Source organism: Natator depressus, chromosome 14 (assembly GCF_965152275.1).
Source record: "Natator depressus isolate rNatDep1 chromosome 14, rNatDep2.hap1, whole genome shotgun sequence".
NCBI classification, from domain to species: Eukaryota; Metazoa; Chordata; order Testudines; family Cheloniidae; genus Natator; species Natator depressus.
The window spans coordinates 41,393,336-41,409,262 of record NC_134247.1 but is presented as its reverse complement, the minus strand read 5'-3'; the positions used below and the strand labels follow the sequence as shown (position 1 = coordinate 41,409,262).

Below are 15,927 nucleotides of genomic sequence, written 5' to 3'. Positions count from 1 at the left end.
TAAGCTTACTTTCAGCAGCTTAGGTTAAAACTTCCCCAAGGTACAAATTAATTTTACCCTTTGCCCCTGGATTTCCACTGCCACCACCAAACTTTATCTGGGTTTACTGGGAAACGTAGTTTGGACACGTCTTTCCCCCCAAAATCCTCCCAACCCTTGCACCCCACTTCCTGGGGAAGATTTGGTAAAAATCCTCACCAATTTGCATAGGTGACCACAGACCCAAACCCTTGGATCTTAGAACAATGAAAAAACATTCAGTTTTCTTACAAGAAGACTTTTAATAGAAGTAAAGGAAACACCTCTGTAAAATCAGGATGGTAGATACCTTACAGGGTAATTAGATTCAAAACATAGAGAATCCCTCTAGGCAAAACCTTAAGTTACTAAAGAGACACACAGACAGGAATAGTCATTCTATTCAGCACAACTCTTTTCTCAGATTATGATTTCTTTAAATGGCTAACACATACCTAGCTAGATTACTTATTAAAAGTTCTAAGACTCCATTCCTGGTCTATCCCCGGCAAAAGCAGCATACAGACAGACAGACACTCTTTGTTTTTCTCCCTCCTCCCAGCTTTTGAAAGTATCTTGTCTCCTCATTGGTCATTTTGGTCAGGTCCCAGCGAGGTTACCTTTAGCTTCTTAACCCTTTACAGGTGAGAGGATTTTTCCTCTGGCCAGGAGGGATTTTAAAGGGGTTTACCCTTCCCTTTATATTTATGACAGATGCCACAAGTACTCCTTTTCTTTTAACAGAACAGTGCATTTCAGCACATCATGATTTTTCATATGACCTCTTACATGGCGTGCTTTGTATGCAATATCATAATTATATGATGGTCAATATGGGGGTTCCCGAGTGCTGCTTTGAGGTACAGAGTACCCCACACACCTTTTTACATATTTCATAACCCTTATCGCAAAAACAAAAACACACATCTCTCTACCCTACAAAGCAGCAAACTATCAGACACTTTCTCCCCCTGTGTACAAGGTATTAGGGAGTCTGAACAAAGTCAGTTCAGGTGGAACTGGGAAGAGAAACCAGGTCTCCAATACAGAAAGCCCAGGTACAAGCCATTTATTCCTACTGCCTTTTGGGATGAATGGATGAAATAGATAGGATCGGGTTACCCGTCACTACCCACCACCGTACCGTGGCCCTAGGAAGAGAACGCTGGAGCTCTGACCTCTAATATTCTAATGTGTCTAGTAAGCATTTGGGTACTTGCTGGCAGTGTGTGTCAAGTCCCGCTCTGGTGCTTGGCCTCAGAAATAAAGGCAATTCCTACTGAAGTTCAAGTGGTGGTGGTGGGGGGTGTGTGCTGGGGACCTGGGAGGCCATGCTACAAACCCTGCTGCTGTGTGAGTGGGGATTGAGTGGTTCCATTTGCTAGATATTTTAGGGTTATTTTTTAAAATAGTGTAATTAGTTACTGTTGACTGTGAGGGGATGTGCGATAAAACCCAGGTATTCTAGACTGTGAACATCTGTCACACACGGGCAGGTTTGGAAGCTGAGAAGTAAAATGACTAAGCCAGCTCTCTCCAGAGCACAGCTGGACAATTCCTGACCTACATGTTTGTATAAAGCACATAACCCAGAGTGCAGGATGGATAGCAACATATTACAGTGAGGTCCAAGTGATCATACTGACATACCCAGATACCCTCACTGGTGTTGGGTCGACACAACCAATTTGGGGAGAGGAAATCCCAGCTGGGAACTTAAAGAGAAACAGACTAGGAGAATGTTTTATGTTTAATTTACCTTAAAAGTAAATTAAATAGTCTTAAAAGGACCTGAGAGGGAACTTTCATAACCAGACCACAAAAACATCCACACGTTTGGAGAAGTGTTGTTCTGAAAGGTGCCAAAGTGGAAATACTGTCCATGAACTAGGGGGTGAAATTAATGTTACAGTCTCACTTTCAGACACGTTTTATAGATTTCCAGGTCACACTCGCGTTGTCTTGCCTGCTTCATTTAATCCAGTTTTATGCATTGTTTTCTCTAGCACTCGTTCTCCATCTGTTTATTTCTCTGAGTGTCCCTAACTCTATTTTAGTCCATGTCACTGATCATTCTGACTCAGGCCCCCAGTTCTCTCTGCTGAATTTATCCCCTCCCCTCTAGCTGCCACCTGAGCATTTCCCTTCTCAGGATTGTTTTGCCTTCACTATTCTCATTTCAACTTCCCCCACACTTTTTCTGTTTACTGTTGTTTTACTTTATTTTAATCTTTTCCCATTTCATTTCTTCTCTCCCTTCCGGTTAAACCTGCCCAGTGCCTGATTCCGCCCCTCTGCACAGCTCTTCATTCAGATGACCTCTCCCAACTCCTTCCCACTGCAGCATCCCTTCCCTGGTGGCCTGTAGGTCAGACTCCCCAGGCCCTGGGTCTCCCTCTCCTAGACTCCCTGCTGGTGCAGAGCCTCCATCTTCTCCCTACCCCTTCCCCCCCCCATCCTAATTAATAATTGTGTCCCTGCCACCCCCATATCTGCCCATCCCCAGCCCAGCTGTTAATTCTGCCCCTCAATTGCCACGTCACTTCTGCACCTGACCCCGAATTAGTTCTTCACCCCTCCCCTTCCCATTGCTGGTGCTGCACAGAGATCAATGGCTGGGTAGACAGGAGTCCTCCAGGGGCATAGAGAAGCCAGAATGCTGCTGAGTAGATGGGAATGCTCAGGTCACAGAGATTAGGATCACTGTGGCTAGAGAAACCCCCTTTTTCTATGCCCAGGGTGTATTCCCCTGCATGTGTCCAGGACACTGTCTGACCTAGGATCCCCAGAATCCTCCTGGATCAAATGAGATTGGCTTTTCTACCTCAATCACTGAATGGTCTCTATGATTTCACAGTCCAGCGGCTGCAGGAGTTGAGGGGTGAAGCAACCTTGCTCCAGGGTAGTAGTGATGGCATGAGAGAAAGTCCACCAGAGGAGGTCATAGAGACTAGATTGTGAGAGGCTACAGAGGCTGATTTCAGGGTCCCCAGTGGGATATTTCCTCCCACTCCCCACCCCATCCCTGAGTGTATCAGAGACACAGGCTGAGCTGGGATTCCTGCCCCAACCAGAACCAGGGTCGGAGTCTCTCCCTAGGGACAGAGCCCGGCGGGAAAGTGAAGATCCGGGCCCCATCATCAGCATCGATAAATGTCACCTGACCCCTGTCACAATCCAGACAAACCCGGATGCTGTTGGGGAATTGGCTCAGGGGCAGGGAAGTCTCCTCAGGGGAAGTGAGAGCCCGGAACTGACCCAGCCACAGCCCCACAGCCCAGATTCCCTCATCAGGGCTAAGGTTGATCCGTCCTTTCCTCATCATAGACGCTCTGGCCACCCCCACAGCCCAGCATTCCTCACCCCCCACATCCACCTGCACTTCCCAGCAATGTCTCCCCGAGGTGAATCCCTCACAACCCAGCACACAGGCCCAAGAGTCAAATCTCTCTGCGTTCTTGGGCATTGGACTCGGTTTGTATCCCCATCTCACATTTTTCTGATCCTCAGACAGGACGAGGATGGGATGAGCCGTGTCTGGATCCAGAGTCACATTCGCTAGGGAGAGAGAATCAGAGCGTTAGGGGCAGAGCTCGGCCCTGGGGAGGCTGGGGCCATTTCTCACACTCCCCAGCAGCACCGTCCTGACTGGGACAGGCCTGGATCCCAGGGAGCTGCCTCTGTTCTGGGCACCTGAAACTGAGCAGGGATGTCACTTCAGTTCCTCAGTCCGTGTAATGGGACCCTCTTCGTTAGATTTTCATTGGATTGCTGAGGCTTCAGCTCCCTGCTCCCCCTGCTGGGGCTACTCCATTCCCAGCATCAGAGACACAGCAAGGAAGGTTTTAATGAGGAGGGAGCAGAGGAGGCAGGTACAAGCTTTAAACCCCAGAGGGAAACTCCCACCCCAGTGAAGCCTCCACTCCCAGGCCAGGGAACAGAGAGGGAGCTGCAACACAGGGGAAGAGCCAATTAAGACCAGAGTGTAGGAGGTAGTATTGGGTGGGGTACCCCATCCCCAGCCCAAAGAGAGGGGAGGAGCTGCCAGCAGACAGAGCATCTCCCCAGTTCATGAAAAAGTAAGGAGCTCTAATGGGAGAGCCCATCCCTGCCCAAGATGTGTTAGCCCATAGGGGAGAGATCGCTCTACACTGTCCTCTCAATTTAGGATTAAAAAGTCCTGTGATTTTCTATGAAAATGCCACAGTCTGAGTTAAGGGTGTTTGGATGTTGCTCAGGGAGAGCGTTTCTGGTCATCAGCCTGGGCCTGAACTCAGCACCAAGAAGGGTGTCAGGATTGCTTGTGTGACTTCAGCTCGGGATCTCCTTAGTGGTTTTATATTTGGGGCTGTGTGGTCAAGTATGGTGTTGGATTGGTTTTTAACTTTAGCTACAATTTCATGAAAATGTTTTCATGGGAATTTTCTGATCATTTAAAGACAATCTCCAGCTGCAAACTCACCCTGTCTGTGTGCTCCTAGGGATTCCCCAATTTGTGTCTCCAGTGCAGACGGCAGAGTGTCTGGAGGGAGAAAGGAGAAAAGAGATGAGATTTCAGACTCTCATATTTATAACAGCATCCCCACTCTGAACTCACAGAACCATGTTTTAATTATGGCAGAGGCCCAGAGACACTCTCAGGTATTAATCTGAAACCATCTCTTTCCTCTCTCATTCAGGCATCTCCCAGCAATAGAACCAACATCCATGAATCCTCACAATCATCCCAGGACACACAATCTGTAAGTGCGATTTACTTTTCCCCTCATCACCCCTCCCACCCTTCAGACTCCAGTTGGTTTGTCTCATTCACTTACTGTCTTTTGTCGTAACCTAGACCCAGAGCTTGCAAAGACTTTGGCATAAAAATAACTTTACCCACTTTAGACCCTTTGACACTAACGGGACATTGAGAGTTTCCTAAATCCTGGCTCTAATTGTGAGCTGTTGGGTCTGTCTACTCAGCGTCTCTACAGAGAGCAGCATGACGGGGCCTCGTCCTCCATAGGCAGAAATAGGAATAATAATAATAAAATCACTTTATCAGAGTGGAAACTGAGGCAGGGGGAAGGTTGGCTCCATGGGCCAGATTCACCCTTGTATCGACAAAAGGAGAGAGGGGAGGGGCCATTTGTGACTCTGCTGTTCACTGGCTGCAGGGGCCGGTGCAGACCTTGGCAGAGGCTGAGGAAGTTCTGAAGTCAGCCAGAGCTACCTCCCTCTGACAATGGCCCCCGTGTGCCTTGCCCAGCGGGCAGAGTGTCAGAGGCCCAGCTTTACACTGCCCACCTCCCTCCGCCCCTCGTCCACCCCCTTCCTCCTCCACCCGCCCCATTCCCAGCCCTCTCAGGAACCCGCCTTGTGCCTGCAGCTGCTGGGGAGGAGGCACAAGAAGCTCCTGTGCCGGAGGGATCCCTCATCGTGGGAGAGGAACTTTCTCCTTCCCTGCAGCCCATTTGACCATGACTAGCTACCACACAGGACCTGGGCACAGTGATGGGCTGGATCCAGCTTTAACAAATGGCCTTTAATTTAGGGTCTAAATTTTGGGTGCCGACCTTTAGGCGCCTGGGGCCTGGTTCTCAGAGGGGCTGGGCACCTGCAGCTCCCACTGACTCCACCTGCAGCTGTGGAGGCTACACGGCTCTGGAGCACCTGCCCTGCAGCTCTCTAGCTGGGAGAGAGAAACCCAGGTGCCCCAAATTAGGCCATTTTGGGGAATTTGGGACTGAATGCTGTGACCTCTGGTAAATCATGAATTCATGTGAGACGTCCTGATGCCTGGGTCCCTGCTACATCTGCTCCATTTGTCTGCTTTTCACTAGTTATTAAGTTAAGTATTGAGAATTGGTACAAGGGTCATTTCTTATACATAAATTTGGACAGACCGAGACTGTGCTGACTGACTTGGCTTTGGCCTGGTGAGCAATTTGTTTGACATAAGGGAAATGGTGCCTTAAGTGACTTTGTTATTAAGCGATGTGTTCAATCGTTGCTATGTGGGACAAAGATGTTTTGAGCATACCATGTGTTAAAGACAGCAGACACCCAAAATGTACCGCCCAGGAGCAGTTAGCAAAGTCCAAAAATCCCTATGCAGAGAACAGGGTCAAAGTGACCTATGCATAATCAGTGGCAATAAACCTATCAGAAAAGAGAACAACATGGAAATAGCTTGTATAGCAAAAGCCCTGCCAATTAAAATGTTCATGCATGTTTATTGTATGAGTTAGTTATAGAAGATGCTTATCTTTGATTGTTACAAATATTGATTGAAAAAACTAATAAATATCTAATTTGGATCTGTAGAGAGGAATCTGAACATCACAGGAAATTCTCTGTGACCCACCTATGCCCCAGAAGAAGGTAACTGGCCAGTACTTCTTTCAGTATGTCTGTAATTTCTTACTTTAATAGTAATTGTAATGGCAAGGCATGCTTTTGGTACAAATTATTAAATAGATCCACCATCTAATTATCAACCAATTGGCCAGACCCATTCTATTCCCCGTCTCAGCGGCTCATCCCAATTTTCCCCTCCTAGATCCCTTCTCAGTACCTTTGAACTTCCTCAGAGTATCCATTAGAGCAACAGTTTTCTGGGAGAAATCGCCGAGTCTTAATTCTAGATTAGTAGAAACCTCCTCTGGCTGCTGGAACTTCCCCTTCGCAGACCTAGAGAGAAACAATTTCACATGGTTATATTTCATTTATTGACTCAAATTCTTGGTAGTGAATCACTGTTCTAATGGGTCTGGAATTAGAATTCCTCTCCTGCTCCCAGCCTCAGAGAAAGGCCTTGGCAGTGAAACCTTCCCCCGCCAAAGGTCGCATTATTATTCTTCAGCTCTGGCCTGGAGAGTCCAGCTCTGGTGACAAAAGGGGAATTGAGTCTCCATGGCCAATTCACTCCTTGCCCTCCATGAGGAACAGGAGCTTCCCAGGTGAAGTGTTGTAGAAATCTGTCCACTAGGAACTAGACAGACACCAACTTCCCCCTCCCCAGCTCATTCCACACAGGTCTCCAAATAGTCCTCAGGTGGGAAAGACTCTTGACCACTGCTAGCCTGGGCTGAATGGTAACCAGGGTCCCAGCAGTGACAGTATTCCATATTCCATCCGCACAATCCTGGGGCAGCCAGTCCCCCAGGGATGTGACATCTCTAGGAAACACTGGAGGTCAGTCTTTCCCAATGAATGGATAATTCCAGAGTCTTCTATAAAAGGGTGAGAACCTCAAGATGAAGCTGATCAGAGATATTTGTGTCTAAAACAACATGATCTTCCCCACACATTTGGCTGTAGAGCCCTGGGGAGAGGTGGCGGTAACATCATCTCCAAGCTCTTCCCCTCACACTTAGCAATGCTGGGAGAGTAAGAGAGAGCCACGTACCTGATCAAGGTGCTTCTGACATCCTAGAGGAGAGAAAGAGAGAGAGGGAATTTTAGTCCCACCTGACACACTTAGAATTCCAGAAGAAGGGATTTAGCAACTATGGGGAAAAGAGGCTGTGCTCTGGCCGCAGGGCCATGCGTTAGCTGAGGTAATGAGGCTTTTCCATCTTTTACATCACAGTGTCTGTAACTTTTCAAAAATAGTAGTCATTCACATCTCTGCGATACACATTGAGTTACACAGTGATCTCTGACTGCTGGACTGCCGTGCCCATGTTTTAGGAGCAGTCTTGTCCCTGTGTTGGGATCTGGAGTATTTCTAACTCAGTCTCACCTGCAACAATTCAGTCACTGGCTTCTGACACTTCCCCTCCAGCTCACCGATCAGGTCACTGAGACGGGAAATTTCCTCAGATAGTTTTCTGACACTTTCATTCTGTATCTTCACACTCTCCTTGTCCAATTTCTCCAGCTGAGCCAGCAAGAGTTGCTCTTGTTCCTCCAGGAACTGCCGCAGTTGCTGGAATTCAGACACAATCTTCTGTCTCTCGGTTTGTGTATTTCTCTGTGAAGGAAAATAGGGAAAGGGCTGGTCAGGGACATGGATGGAGCCTGGGGGCCTTTCATAGAGCGCTGAGTGTGTAGGAGGGAGAATTTTTTTTCCAAATTCTAAGTCATCTGACTCTGAACAGTATCCTGTGGTTACTAGAGAGAGAATTATCTCACATCTTTCCATTTGGCCCCAGAATCTCTTAACGGGACGTTTCCATGTCTGACATGCTCTGAATAGCACGTTATTGATGGCCTTGGAGATGGAGATCCAAAGCAGCGGGAGGTGAAAATAAGAAAATACTAAAGGACTGTAAAACAACACATCTGGACAACATCCTCAGGCATAAAAGGTGAATTACAGGAATGGAGAGATTACAGTCCCGTTGTGCTCTGACAATGACAGAAATGAGCAGAGGGATAATTGTTTAGACAAGTAACCAAGACTTCACAGCCTGGGATACATGTCTCTTTTTAAGCTGGAACTCAAAACAGTAAACAAAGATTGCACAAGAGGATTCCTCAAGATATAACTGAACATCCCCCAAACTCTGAGTTAACAGACGATGAAAACTGTGACACTGAGGTGTGAATGTGTAACAGCAGGGGTTTGTTTTAGTGCACTGGATATTCTAATTCAAAATTCTGTTATTTCATTAATGTAAATTGTTTCCTATGAAGAGAGTTTAATTAAGCTAACAGTAGTTAATATACAATGGATAAGAATAATAGTTACAGTAGCTTATGGCAGTGGGTTTCAACCTGTGGTCCATACAGATAATAGATTTCCAAAGGGGTCTCTGCACCCCTAATTCAAAACCATCAAATGCAAAAAGGTTGAAACCCACTGGTTTATGGTGTAGGCCTAACTTGTAATTTCTGCTAAAACAACTAATTTTTATTTACTTGTGATTATTCCCCACTTAATGGATTTCTGCTTTACTCCCAACTGATTGAGATAAAACATAATTGGGCCTCTAGATTGTCTGTGCCTCTCATTATTGCTCTGATTCAGAACGCCCCTCCATCTGGCTCGTTGCAAATGCAGGTTAAGAATGACGGGCACCTACCAGATACTCCCGGCTTCTCTTCTCTCCACTCACTTTAAATCCCAGAAGCATTTCTCTCTCTTCCCTCAGCGTCTTCAAACGGGCCTGAATCTTTTCCTGAAGAAACAGAAACTCATTTGAGTGGTGTTATTGTTTGTTAGGAGTGAGAGTGTGGGTGGGACCTTTTCCAACACAAGCCAACACTCTGTTGATGACTGGAGAACGCAGTAGGTTCCCGACATCAGAGATACCAAGGAAGTGAAGTCATATTAATGGACGCTGGGAGTGTTTCATTTTCAGACTCCCTGAAAATTGTTTGACCTTTTTTCCCCCATTGATTTATACCAACATGACTCTGGCATCCTTGGATTTTTCTTTCACTGTGTGAAATATTTTGTTTTTGAGGAGGCTTAACACACAAAGTGATACAAATCCCAGAAACCTCCAGGGTTTGAAATATGGTCTGGGATTCTCAAAGGAGCCTGATTTCCACTGAATTTCAGCCCTGAACCCCTGGGGACTGGACTGGTTGGATAGAATTGGCTTGGGCATCTGGGCAAACCACATTAGATGTGTTCATTTTTCTCAAGAACACCTGGGGTTGCCCTAGCTCTGTCCTGGACCCTTACAGAGGCAGGGCTGCCTGGGTACCTGTTCCCCAGCTCCCAGAAGCAGAGAGTTCGAGAGATTTCAAAACGCCGCACTGTGGGAGAGCAATGGAACCATTAATGGAACCACTTTGGCTGGTTCTTCGGCCTGACATTGGTCACCACTGCCCAGGGGTTAGTTTTGCTGCAACCCAGTCTAATCCCCATGGTATTTGGCATGGACCTGCGCTGTCTTGAGCCCTTTTGTGTGAGGACTCAAGGTGCTTGGAGTCCACAGGGTGTTTAGCCCAGTGATCTCCTCTAGCGCAGGCTGGTAGCATTTGAGTTTAACCCCTCATGGAGCAACACTGGAGTTCAGAATCCCAGTGGGAAACAACCTCTCCCTGCTGGGCCTAGGACCTGTATCAAGGCATCTTTCCCTCCTAATGGCCTTTCTTAATTATTGCTCCGTCAGGAGACAGCTATATCTGATTACTCCCAGTTTTGGGTGATGGAGGTTTGGCAGAAAATGGTCCCACTCTCGAGAGTGGCAGGTTCTCTGAAATACTCCAGACAGATGGGACAAGTAGGTTCATGCTGGAATTTCTCCACAGGCTCCCTCTGTGGAGAGCTGGACTCAGCCCTGTGGGACAGGAGCTACCACTCCTGTCCCCACAGGGCTGCCCCTCCACACCAAGCCCACAACCCATCTACAACTTCCCACGACTCACTGGTGGGTGACAAGCCACCATTTGGGAAACAGCACCCAAAGGGGTCTCAACTCCCTAACCCTGATTCTGAAGTCCCCCCCAAGCCCACAGGAGGGAGGAGAGACTGGGCCATGGACTCCCCCTCATGCCTGCTGCCACTCCATCACCTAAAACATTCCCCATAGAAAAGTACAGGCAACTAAGTCTGCACCATGGAAAATGGACAGGTTTGAAATATGGATGACCTATTGCGACTGCCAGTGCATGAAAACACAACCCTCTTTAATTGTCCCCCGCCCCCAGCCCCGGTTCTTTCTTTATCCACTTGCTACACATCGTCCTCTTGGGACTGGGACTGTGGGCTCTTTGCCTGACTTTGTCTGTACAGAGCCTGGCACAAAGGGGCCCTAATCCCTCATCGGGGCCTGGAGATGCTACCGCAGTAGAAATCAGGACATTCTATTGGTTATGAATTCTTATTATTGTTATTGATGTCAGCATGGAAACCTTTATGGCCACAAGGTTCCCACACTGAAATCTATGACCAAAATTTCCAGACTGAAAACTGCAAGATGGGGACTGTCTCCCCGTGTCCTCAGGAGATGTGGAAGAGGGACAATGCCGGTCACAGGGTGGCTGGCTGGCCGGCCCTAGAAAGAGAGAGAAGTCTCAGCCCCACCTGCGAGAAACCAGTTCTCATCCCCAGGTGGGGAGAATGAAGGAGCAGTGACTGGGGGAAAGGGGAGTGTCATGTAATCCAACCAGGCCTGGGGTAGGTAAAACAGAGGGAGGAGACCCATGGAGAAGGCAGAGGAGGCCTTGGGATCTTGTTCAGGGTGATAAGGCCAAACTCCAGACTAGAAGTCTTGGGAGTCACTGCTGGGAGAGCAGGGGTGTTACTGGCCACAGAAAAGCCTTCGTGGATTATTTCTGGGAACCTCAGAGGGAAAATGAGGTAAGGCAACCCCATGCCATGAGGGGACAGTCTGGAAACAATGATCCTGCTTCAGTGCCCCCTTCCACCCAATCCCTGCTTCCTGCAATCCCATCTCTAATTATATCAGGCAGACTTGCTAGGATTTGCAAGATGGGAGCGCCACTCCTGTGTGCCCCCCGCTCCCCAAGTTTCATGAGGGTCGGGCTCCCTTCTTCTCTGCGTGAGGAGCTCTGCAGGAAAAGGGCGAAGGGGATGTCTGCCAAGAGGACAGACCCAGCTGCAACCTCCTGCTCCCTCAGCTCCAAGGAGGAGGAGCCCGGACATGGTGTTTGTAGCTTGGGGAAGGGCTGGAAGCAGGAAGGGCAGAGAAGGGGGGTCATTCAGTGCCCAGGACTCTGTGTATGGGGAGTAGGAGGGGTGGGGTGCAGTGTGGGTTCCTCACTCCCCCTCACTCCAACGCGTAAGCCTTACTTAGGATGTTTATTAAGGACTAAAATTCTCCATCTGCATGAGTCTTTGGAGGATTCCCAGTTGCAGGGAAACCTACTTAAGCCTGAAACCCCTCGTTCCTCTCCAATGGAGCTCACTGAGTGGCTGTCTGGGGCTAAAGGAAACTCTAATGCTGGGGGAAGGTGAATTCCCCAAGGCTCTGGTTATAAAAATAACAGTTGGTGATTTCCTACCTTGAATTCTTCGGCAGCTTCCTCTGCAGGAATCACAGTGTGATCTCTGTGCTCCTTGGATCTGTCACACACCAGGCAGATGGGGATTTTGTCCTCTTCGCAGAAGAGTTTGAAAGGCTCCTTGTGTTTCTCACACAGTCTCTCTGGTGCTGGTTCTCTCCCTGTCTGCAACCTGAGTTTTCTGGCTGCTTCCACAATATTCCTGAGCTGTCTGTTCAGCCTGAGTTTCCTCTGGGGAAAGGTCTCTCTGCACTGAGGGCAGGAGATGTATGTAGCGAATCCCCCCTGGCACTGGGTGATGCAGGCTCGGCAGAAACTGTGATCACAGCCTAGAGACACCGGATCTTTAAAATACTCCAGACAGATGGGACAGGTCAGTTCATCCTGGAGAGTTTTTGCTGGATTTGCAGCAGCCATGGCTTCTAGTGCAGGAAAGAGACATAAGTGGGTGAATGGTCCCACTATTGTGGGGACCTTTTTTGGCTTATAGACTACCCCGGTGAAATGGGCTAGCAAAGGATCTGAGTCCTCGCTCCTACTCCCTTTACCCGGAGGCCTGCCTGACCTTGAGGGCTCCCCTTCCACACTCCTGTGTGGCAGAGTCCTCGTAACCCCAACAAAGCTGGGCCCAGGATTCCTGGGGGGCTCGACCCCCAACCCTGCTGTGGTCACTTAGGGCAGGGGCTAGGGTGTCCCCACTCCAGGGGGCTCTCTCTGCACTGGGCACTTCTCTGACCCACTGATCATTACATACAATTTAAAGCAAATACAATTTATTTAAACAGCAATCAATAAAAAAAAAAGAAGAAGGAAACAAATGGGAAAGGTTAAAGGTAAACACATCACCCCGCTCTGTGGCAGGGAACATCACAAGCAGGATCTCTGGAATGCCAGGGCAGTTCACACACTGTCCCTCCCACGTCCCAGGCCTCCTGCCCAGGCCCTGGCTGTGCTGCAGGGATGCTGCAGGTTGGACACATGCTCTGGTGGTGACCACAACCGCCCCCTGTCCACGGGAAGCCAGGATGGAAAGGGGCTACCCCAGTGATGAGCTGCCAAAATCTTAACAACGGGTTCCCTCACCCCACGAGGGGATCGTTGCCCACCCCCGCCCCCCAGGACTCCTGCCCCATCCACCCCCCCCCCCGCGTTCCTTGACGCCCCCTCCCCGCAGGACCCCTGCCCCATCCATCCCTGTCCCCTGACTGCCCCCAGAACTGGGCAGGAGGGCCTCATAGGCCACCACAGTGGGTGGCCACCCCACCCCTAAGAGCCAGAGGCACCTGCTGGGAGGCGAGGTGGGGAGTCCCGGCGGTGCTTACCTGGGGCAGCTCCCAGAAAGCATCCAGCAGGTCTCTCTGGCTCCTAGGGGCGGGGGAGCATAGCTGGGGGGGAGCGGCTGCTCCCCCACTGATCACATCAAAAGTGGCACCTTCGGCTCCAACTCCCTGTGTGCTCTGGGGCTGGAGCACCCACAGGGAAAATTGGTGGGTGCAGAGCCCCCACCGGCAGCTCCCCACCCCACGCCCGGCCCCAGCTCGCCTCCGCCTCCTCTCCTGAACCGACCACCTCACTCTGCTTCTCCGCGCCCCCCCCCGCCTCCTCCCCTGAACCTACTGCCCCACTCTGCTTCTCCACCCCCCCTTCCCACGAATCAGCTGTTAGGCGGGAAGCCGGGGAGGGCTGAGAAGCAGGCCGAGGGTGGCGGAGGCGAGCTGAGGCAGGGAGCAGTTCCCCTGCGCGCCCCCCCTTACCTGCTGTGGCGCGGGCGGCCCTCCTCACGCCCCCCCGCTCACCTCCGCTCTGCCTTCCTGGGCTTGAGCGGGAAGCCACCGCTTGCTTCTCAGCCGGCCCCGGCTTCCCACCAAACAGCTGATTCGGGGAAAGGGGGGGCGCGGAGAAGCAGAGTGGGGCGGCTGGTTCAGGGGAGGAGGAGGAGGAGGAGGCGGAGGTGAGCTGGGGCCACGGGTAGGGAGCTGCTCTGCACCCACAAAATTTTCCCCGTGGGTGCTCCAGAGCTGGAGCACCCGTGGAGTCGGCACCTAAGGCACCACTTTGGGCCGGTTGTTAAATTTAGAAGCCCGTTCAGAACCGGTTCTCCCTCGCGGAACAACCCGTTCTAAAAGGGCTTCTAAATTTAACAACCGGTTCTAGCCAACCGGTGCGAACCGGCTGCAGCTCACCACTGGGCTACCCTGCCTCCCTCTTCTGCGTTAGGGCCGAAAGGCAGAGCTGTCTTGCCTCTCCCGCTCCACCCGGCGGAAAGGGCTGGGGAGGGGGTCAGTCTGCACGTGGCCAAGGCCGCCTGGCCCCTCCGGGGACCAGCGTCAGCCCCTACCCCTCTGGCCTGCAAGACCCTTGGCTGCCCAGAACCCCCTTTGCTCTCCCCAGCTACTCACAACACCCAGCTCCAGACTGCTCCAGCCCCAGCTCCACTCTCTGCTGTTCTGCCTCCAGCCCCCTGGGCGGCTTCTCTGGCCCCTCTGGCTTTGTGGCTGCAGCCCTGCTCCCAGCCCAGGATCTGCTCTCCCTGGGCCGTGTCTCCGGCTGGCCCAGCCCTGCTCCCAGCACAGGATCCGCTCTCCCTGGGCCGTGTCTCTGGCTGGCCCAGCCCTGCTCCCAGCCCAGGATCCGCTCTCCCTGGGCCGTGTCTCCGGCTGGCCCAGCCCTGCTCCCAGCCCAGGATCTGCTCTCCCTGGGCCGTGTCTCTGGCTGGCCCAGCCCTGCTCCCAGCACAGGATCCGCTCTCCCTGGGCCGTGTCTCTGGCTGGCCCAGCCCTGCTCCCAGCCCAGGATCCGCTCTCCCTGGGCCGTGTCTCTGGCTGGCCCAGCCCTGCTCCCAGCCCAGGATCTGCTCTCCCTGGGCCGTGTCTCTGGCTGGCCCAGCCCTGCTCCCAGGACAGGATCCGCTCTCCCTGGGCCGTGTCTCTGCCTGGCCCAGCCCTGCTCCCAGCACAGGATCCGCTCTCCCTGGGCCGTGTCTCTGCCTGGCCCAGCCCTGCTCCCAGCACAGGATCCGCTCTCCCTGGGCCGTGTCTCTGCCTGGCCCAGCCCTGCTCCCAGCACAGGATCCGCTCTCCCTGGGCCGTGTCTCCGGCTGGCCCAGCTCTGCTCCCAGCTCAGCTTGGGCCCCTTCTCTCTCCTTAGCTGGCCCCACTCTGTCTGCCTGACCCAGGGCGATTCCAGCTCACACAAAGGACGGGATCTCCCTGACCACCTGCCTGCCTCATTCGCCTGCCCGCCCTGTCAATCAGGGTGATCTGGAGTAGTGGCCTCTCCCCATTGCCCCTGGGGACTGTCAGTCTCAGGGTCCTGGTTTCTCATAGACCCTTCCCCCTTTCTTTTGGTACTGGGAGCCAGCCAACCAGAACACCCCCTCTGAGTGTTAGTAGGGGGCCAGCAGTCCCACTACTGAGACAAGAGAGGAGTTTAGTTTCACTCCCTGCTCAGACGTGGGCTGATGGAATATCATTAGGCATTTCCTTTCGGGTGTGGGCTCATGATTTCTTTTCTGTGGACTGTAAAGAGCCTTTGAATGAAGTGTGATGAGTCCAAATTGACACTAACTTGTCCAGAACATCTGCAAGGCCCCAAACTTTGGACTAGTCGCTTAGGTCAAAAAGGGGTAACAAGCGACTGGGGGTTTCGCTGCCTGACATAAGGATCTGATGGAGCAGCCTGGGAAGGAGGGGGAAAATCACAGCTGCTGACTCCTACTGCCCCTTCCCTTCCTGGCCTTTAGGCTCTTTAAGACCCATGTCTCTCTGGTGCCTGGGTAACCCACTGGTGTGTGTGTGTTTGTGTGTGGAGCTGTTACAGTTATAAAGGGTTGAATATTTAGCATAAGCTGTGGCAGCCTGTGCTTTTAGCTCTAGGGGTCCCTGGTTCGGTGCTGGGTGTGCTGGCCAAGAGGGCAGCTGTTACACTGGTTCTTAGCCTGGTGGCTACTGCTTCTGTTTCCCTGCACAGTCTCCCCAGCTCTCAGGGACTCCTGGCTCC

At 51.4% G+C, this 15,927-nt stretch overlaps 1 protein-coding gene across 3 annotated transcripts; it reads right to left on the bottom strand.

Moving 5' to 3' along the window:
* Window positions 1-2,530: 2,530 nt before the first annotated feature.
* LOC141998446 (zinc finger protein RFP-like) lies at window positions 2,531-15,123 on the bottom strand. Of its 3 annotated transcripts, none has more exons than XM_074971281.1 (8): window positions 14,328-15,123; window positions 11,929-12,350; window positions 9,033-9,128; window positions 7,748-7,978; window positions 7,412-7,434; window positions 6,578-6,693; window positions 4,481-4,540; window positions 2,531-3,576 (listed from the first exon to the last, which is right to left on the bottom strand). In XM_074971281.1, the coding sequence occupies exons 2-8, from the start codon at window positions 12,343-12,345 to the stop codon at window positions 3,053-3,055; spliced, it is 1,467 nt and encodes a 488-aa protein (XP_074827382.1). In that variant the 5' UTR covers window positions 12,346-12,350; window positions 14,328-15,123; the 3' UTR covers window positions 2,531-3,052. The 3 variants fall into 3 exon arrangements, with proteins under 3 accessions (XP_074827382.1, XP_074827380.1, XP_074827381.1); XM_074971279.1 differs by having other exon boundaries at window positions 11,929-12,347; XM_074971280.1 differs by lacking the exon at window positions 14,328-15,123 and adding an exon at window positions 12,775-12,811.
* Between the last annotated feature and the right edge of the window lie 804 nt (window positions 15,124-15,927).

Excerpts from the sequence above, each read along its gene's own strand:
- LOC141998446 (XM_074971280.1), bottom strand. The coding sequence starts at position 12,796 with ATGTTCCCTGCCACAGAGCGGG. Across the intron at positions 7,979-9,032 it reads AGAGAAGCCGGGAGTATCTG|AGAAATACACAAACCGAGAG; the intron begins GTAGGTGCCCGT and ends TTTCCTTCACAG. Across the intron at positions 4,541-6,577 it reads TACTCTGAGGAAGTTCAAAG|ACACTCTGCCGTCTGCACTG; the intron begins GTACTGAGAAGG and ends TTCTCCCTCCAG.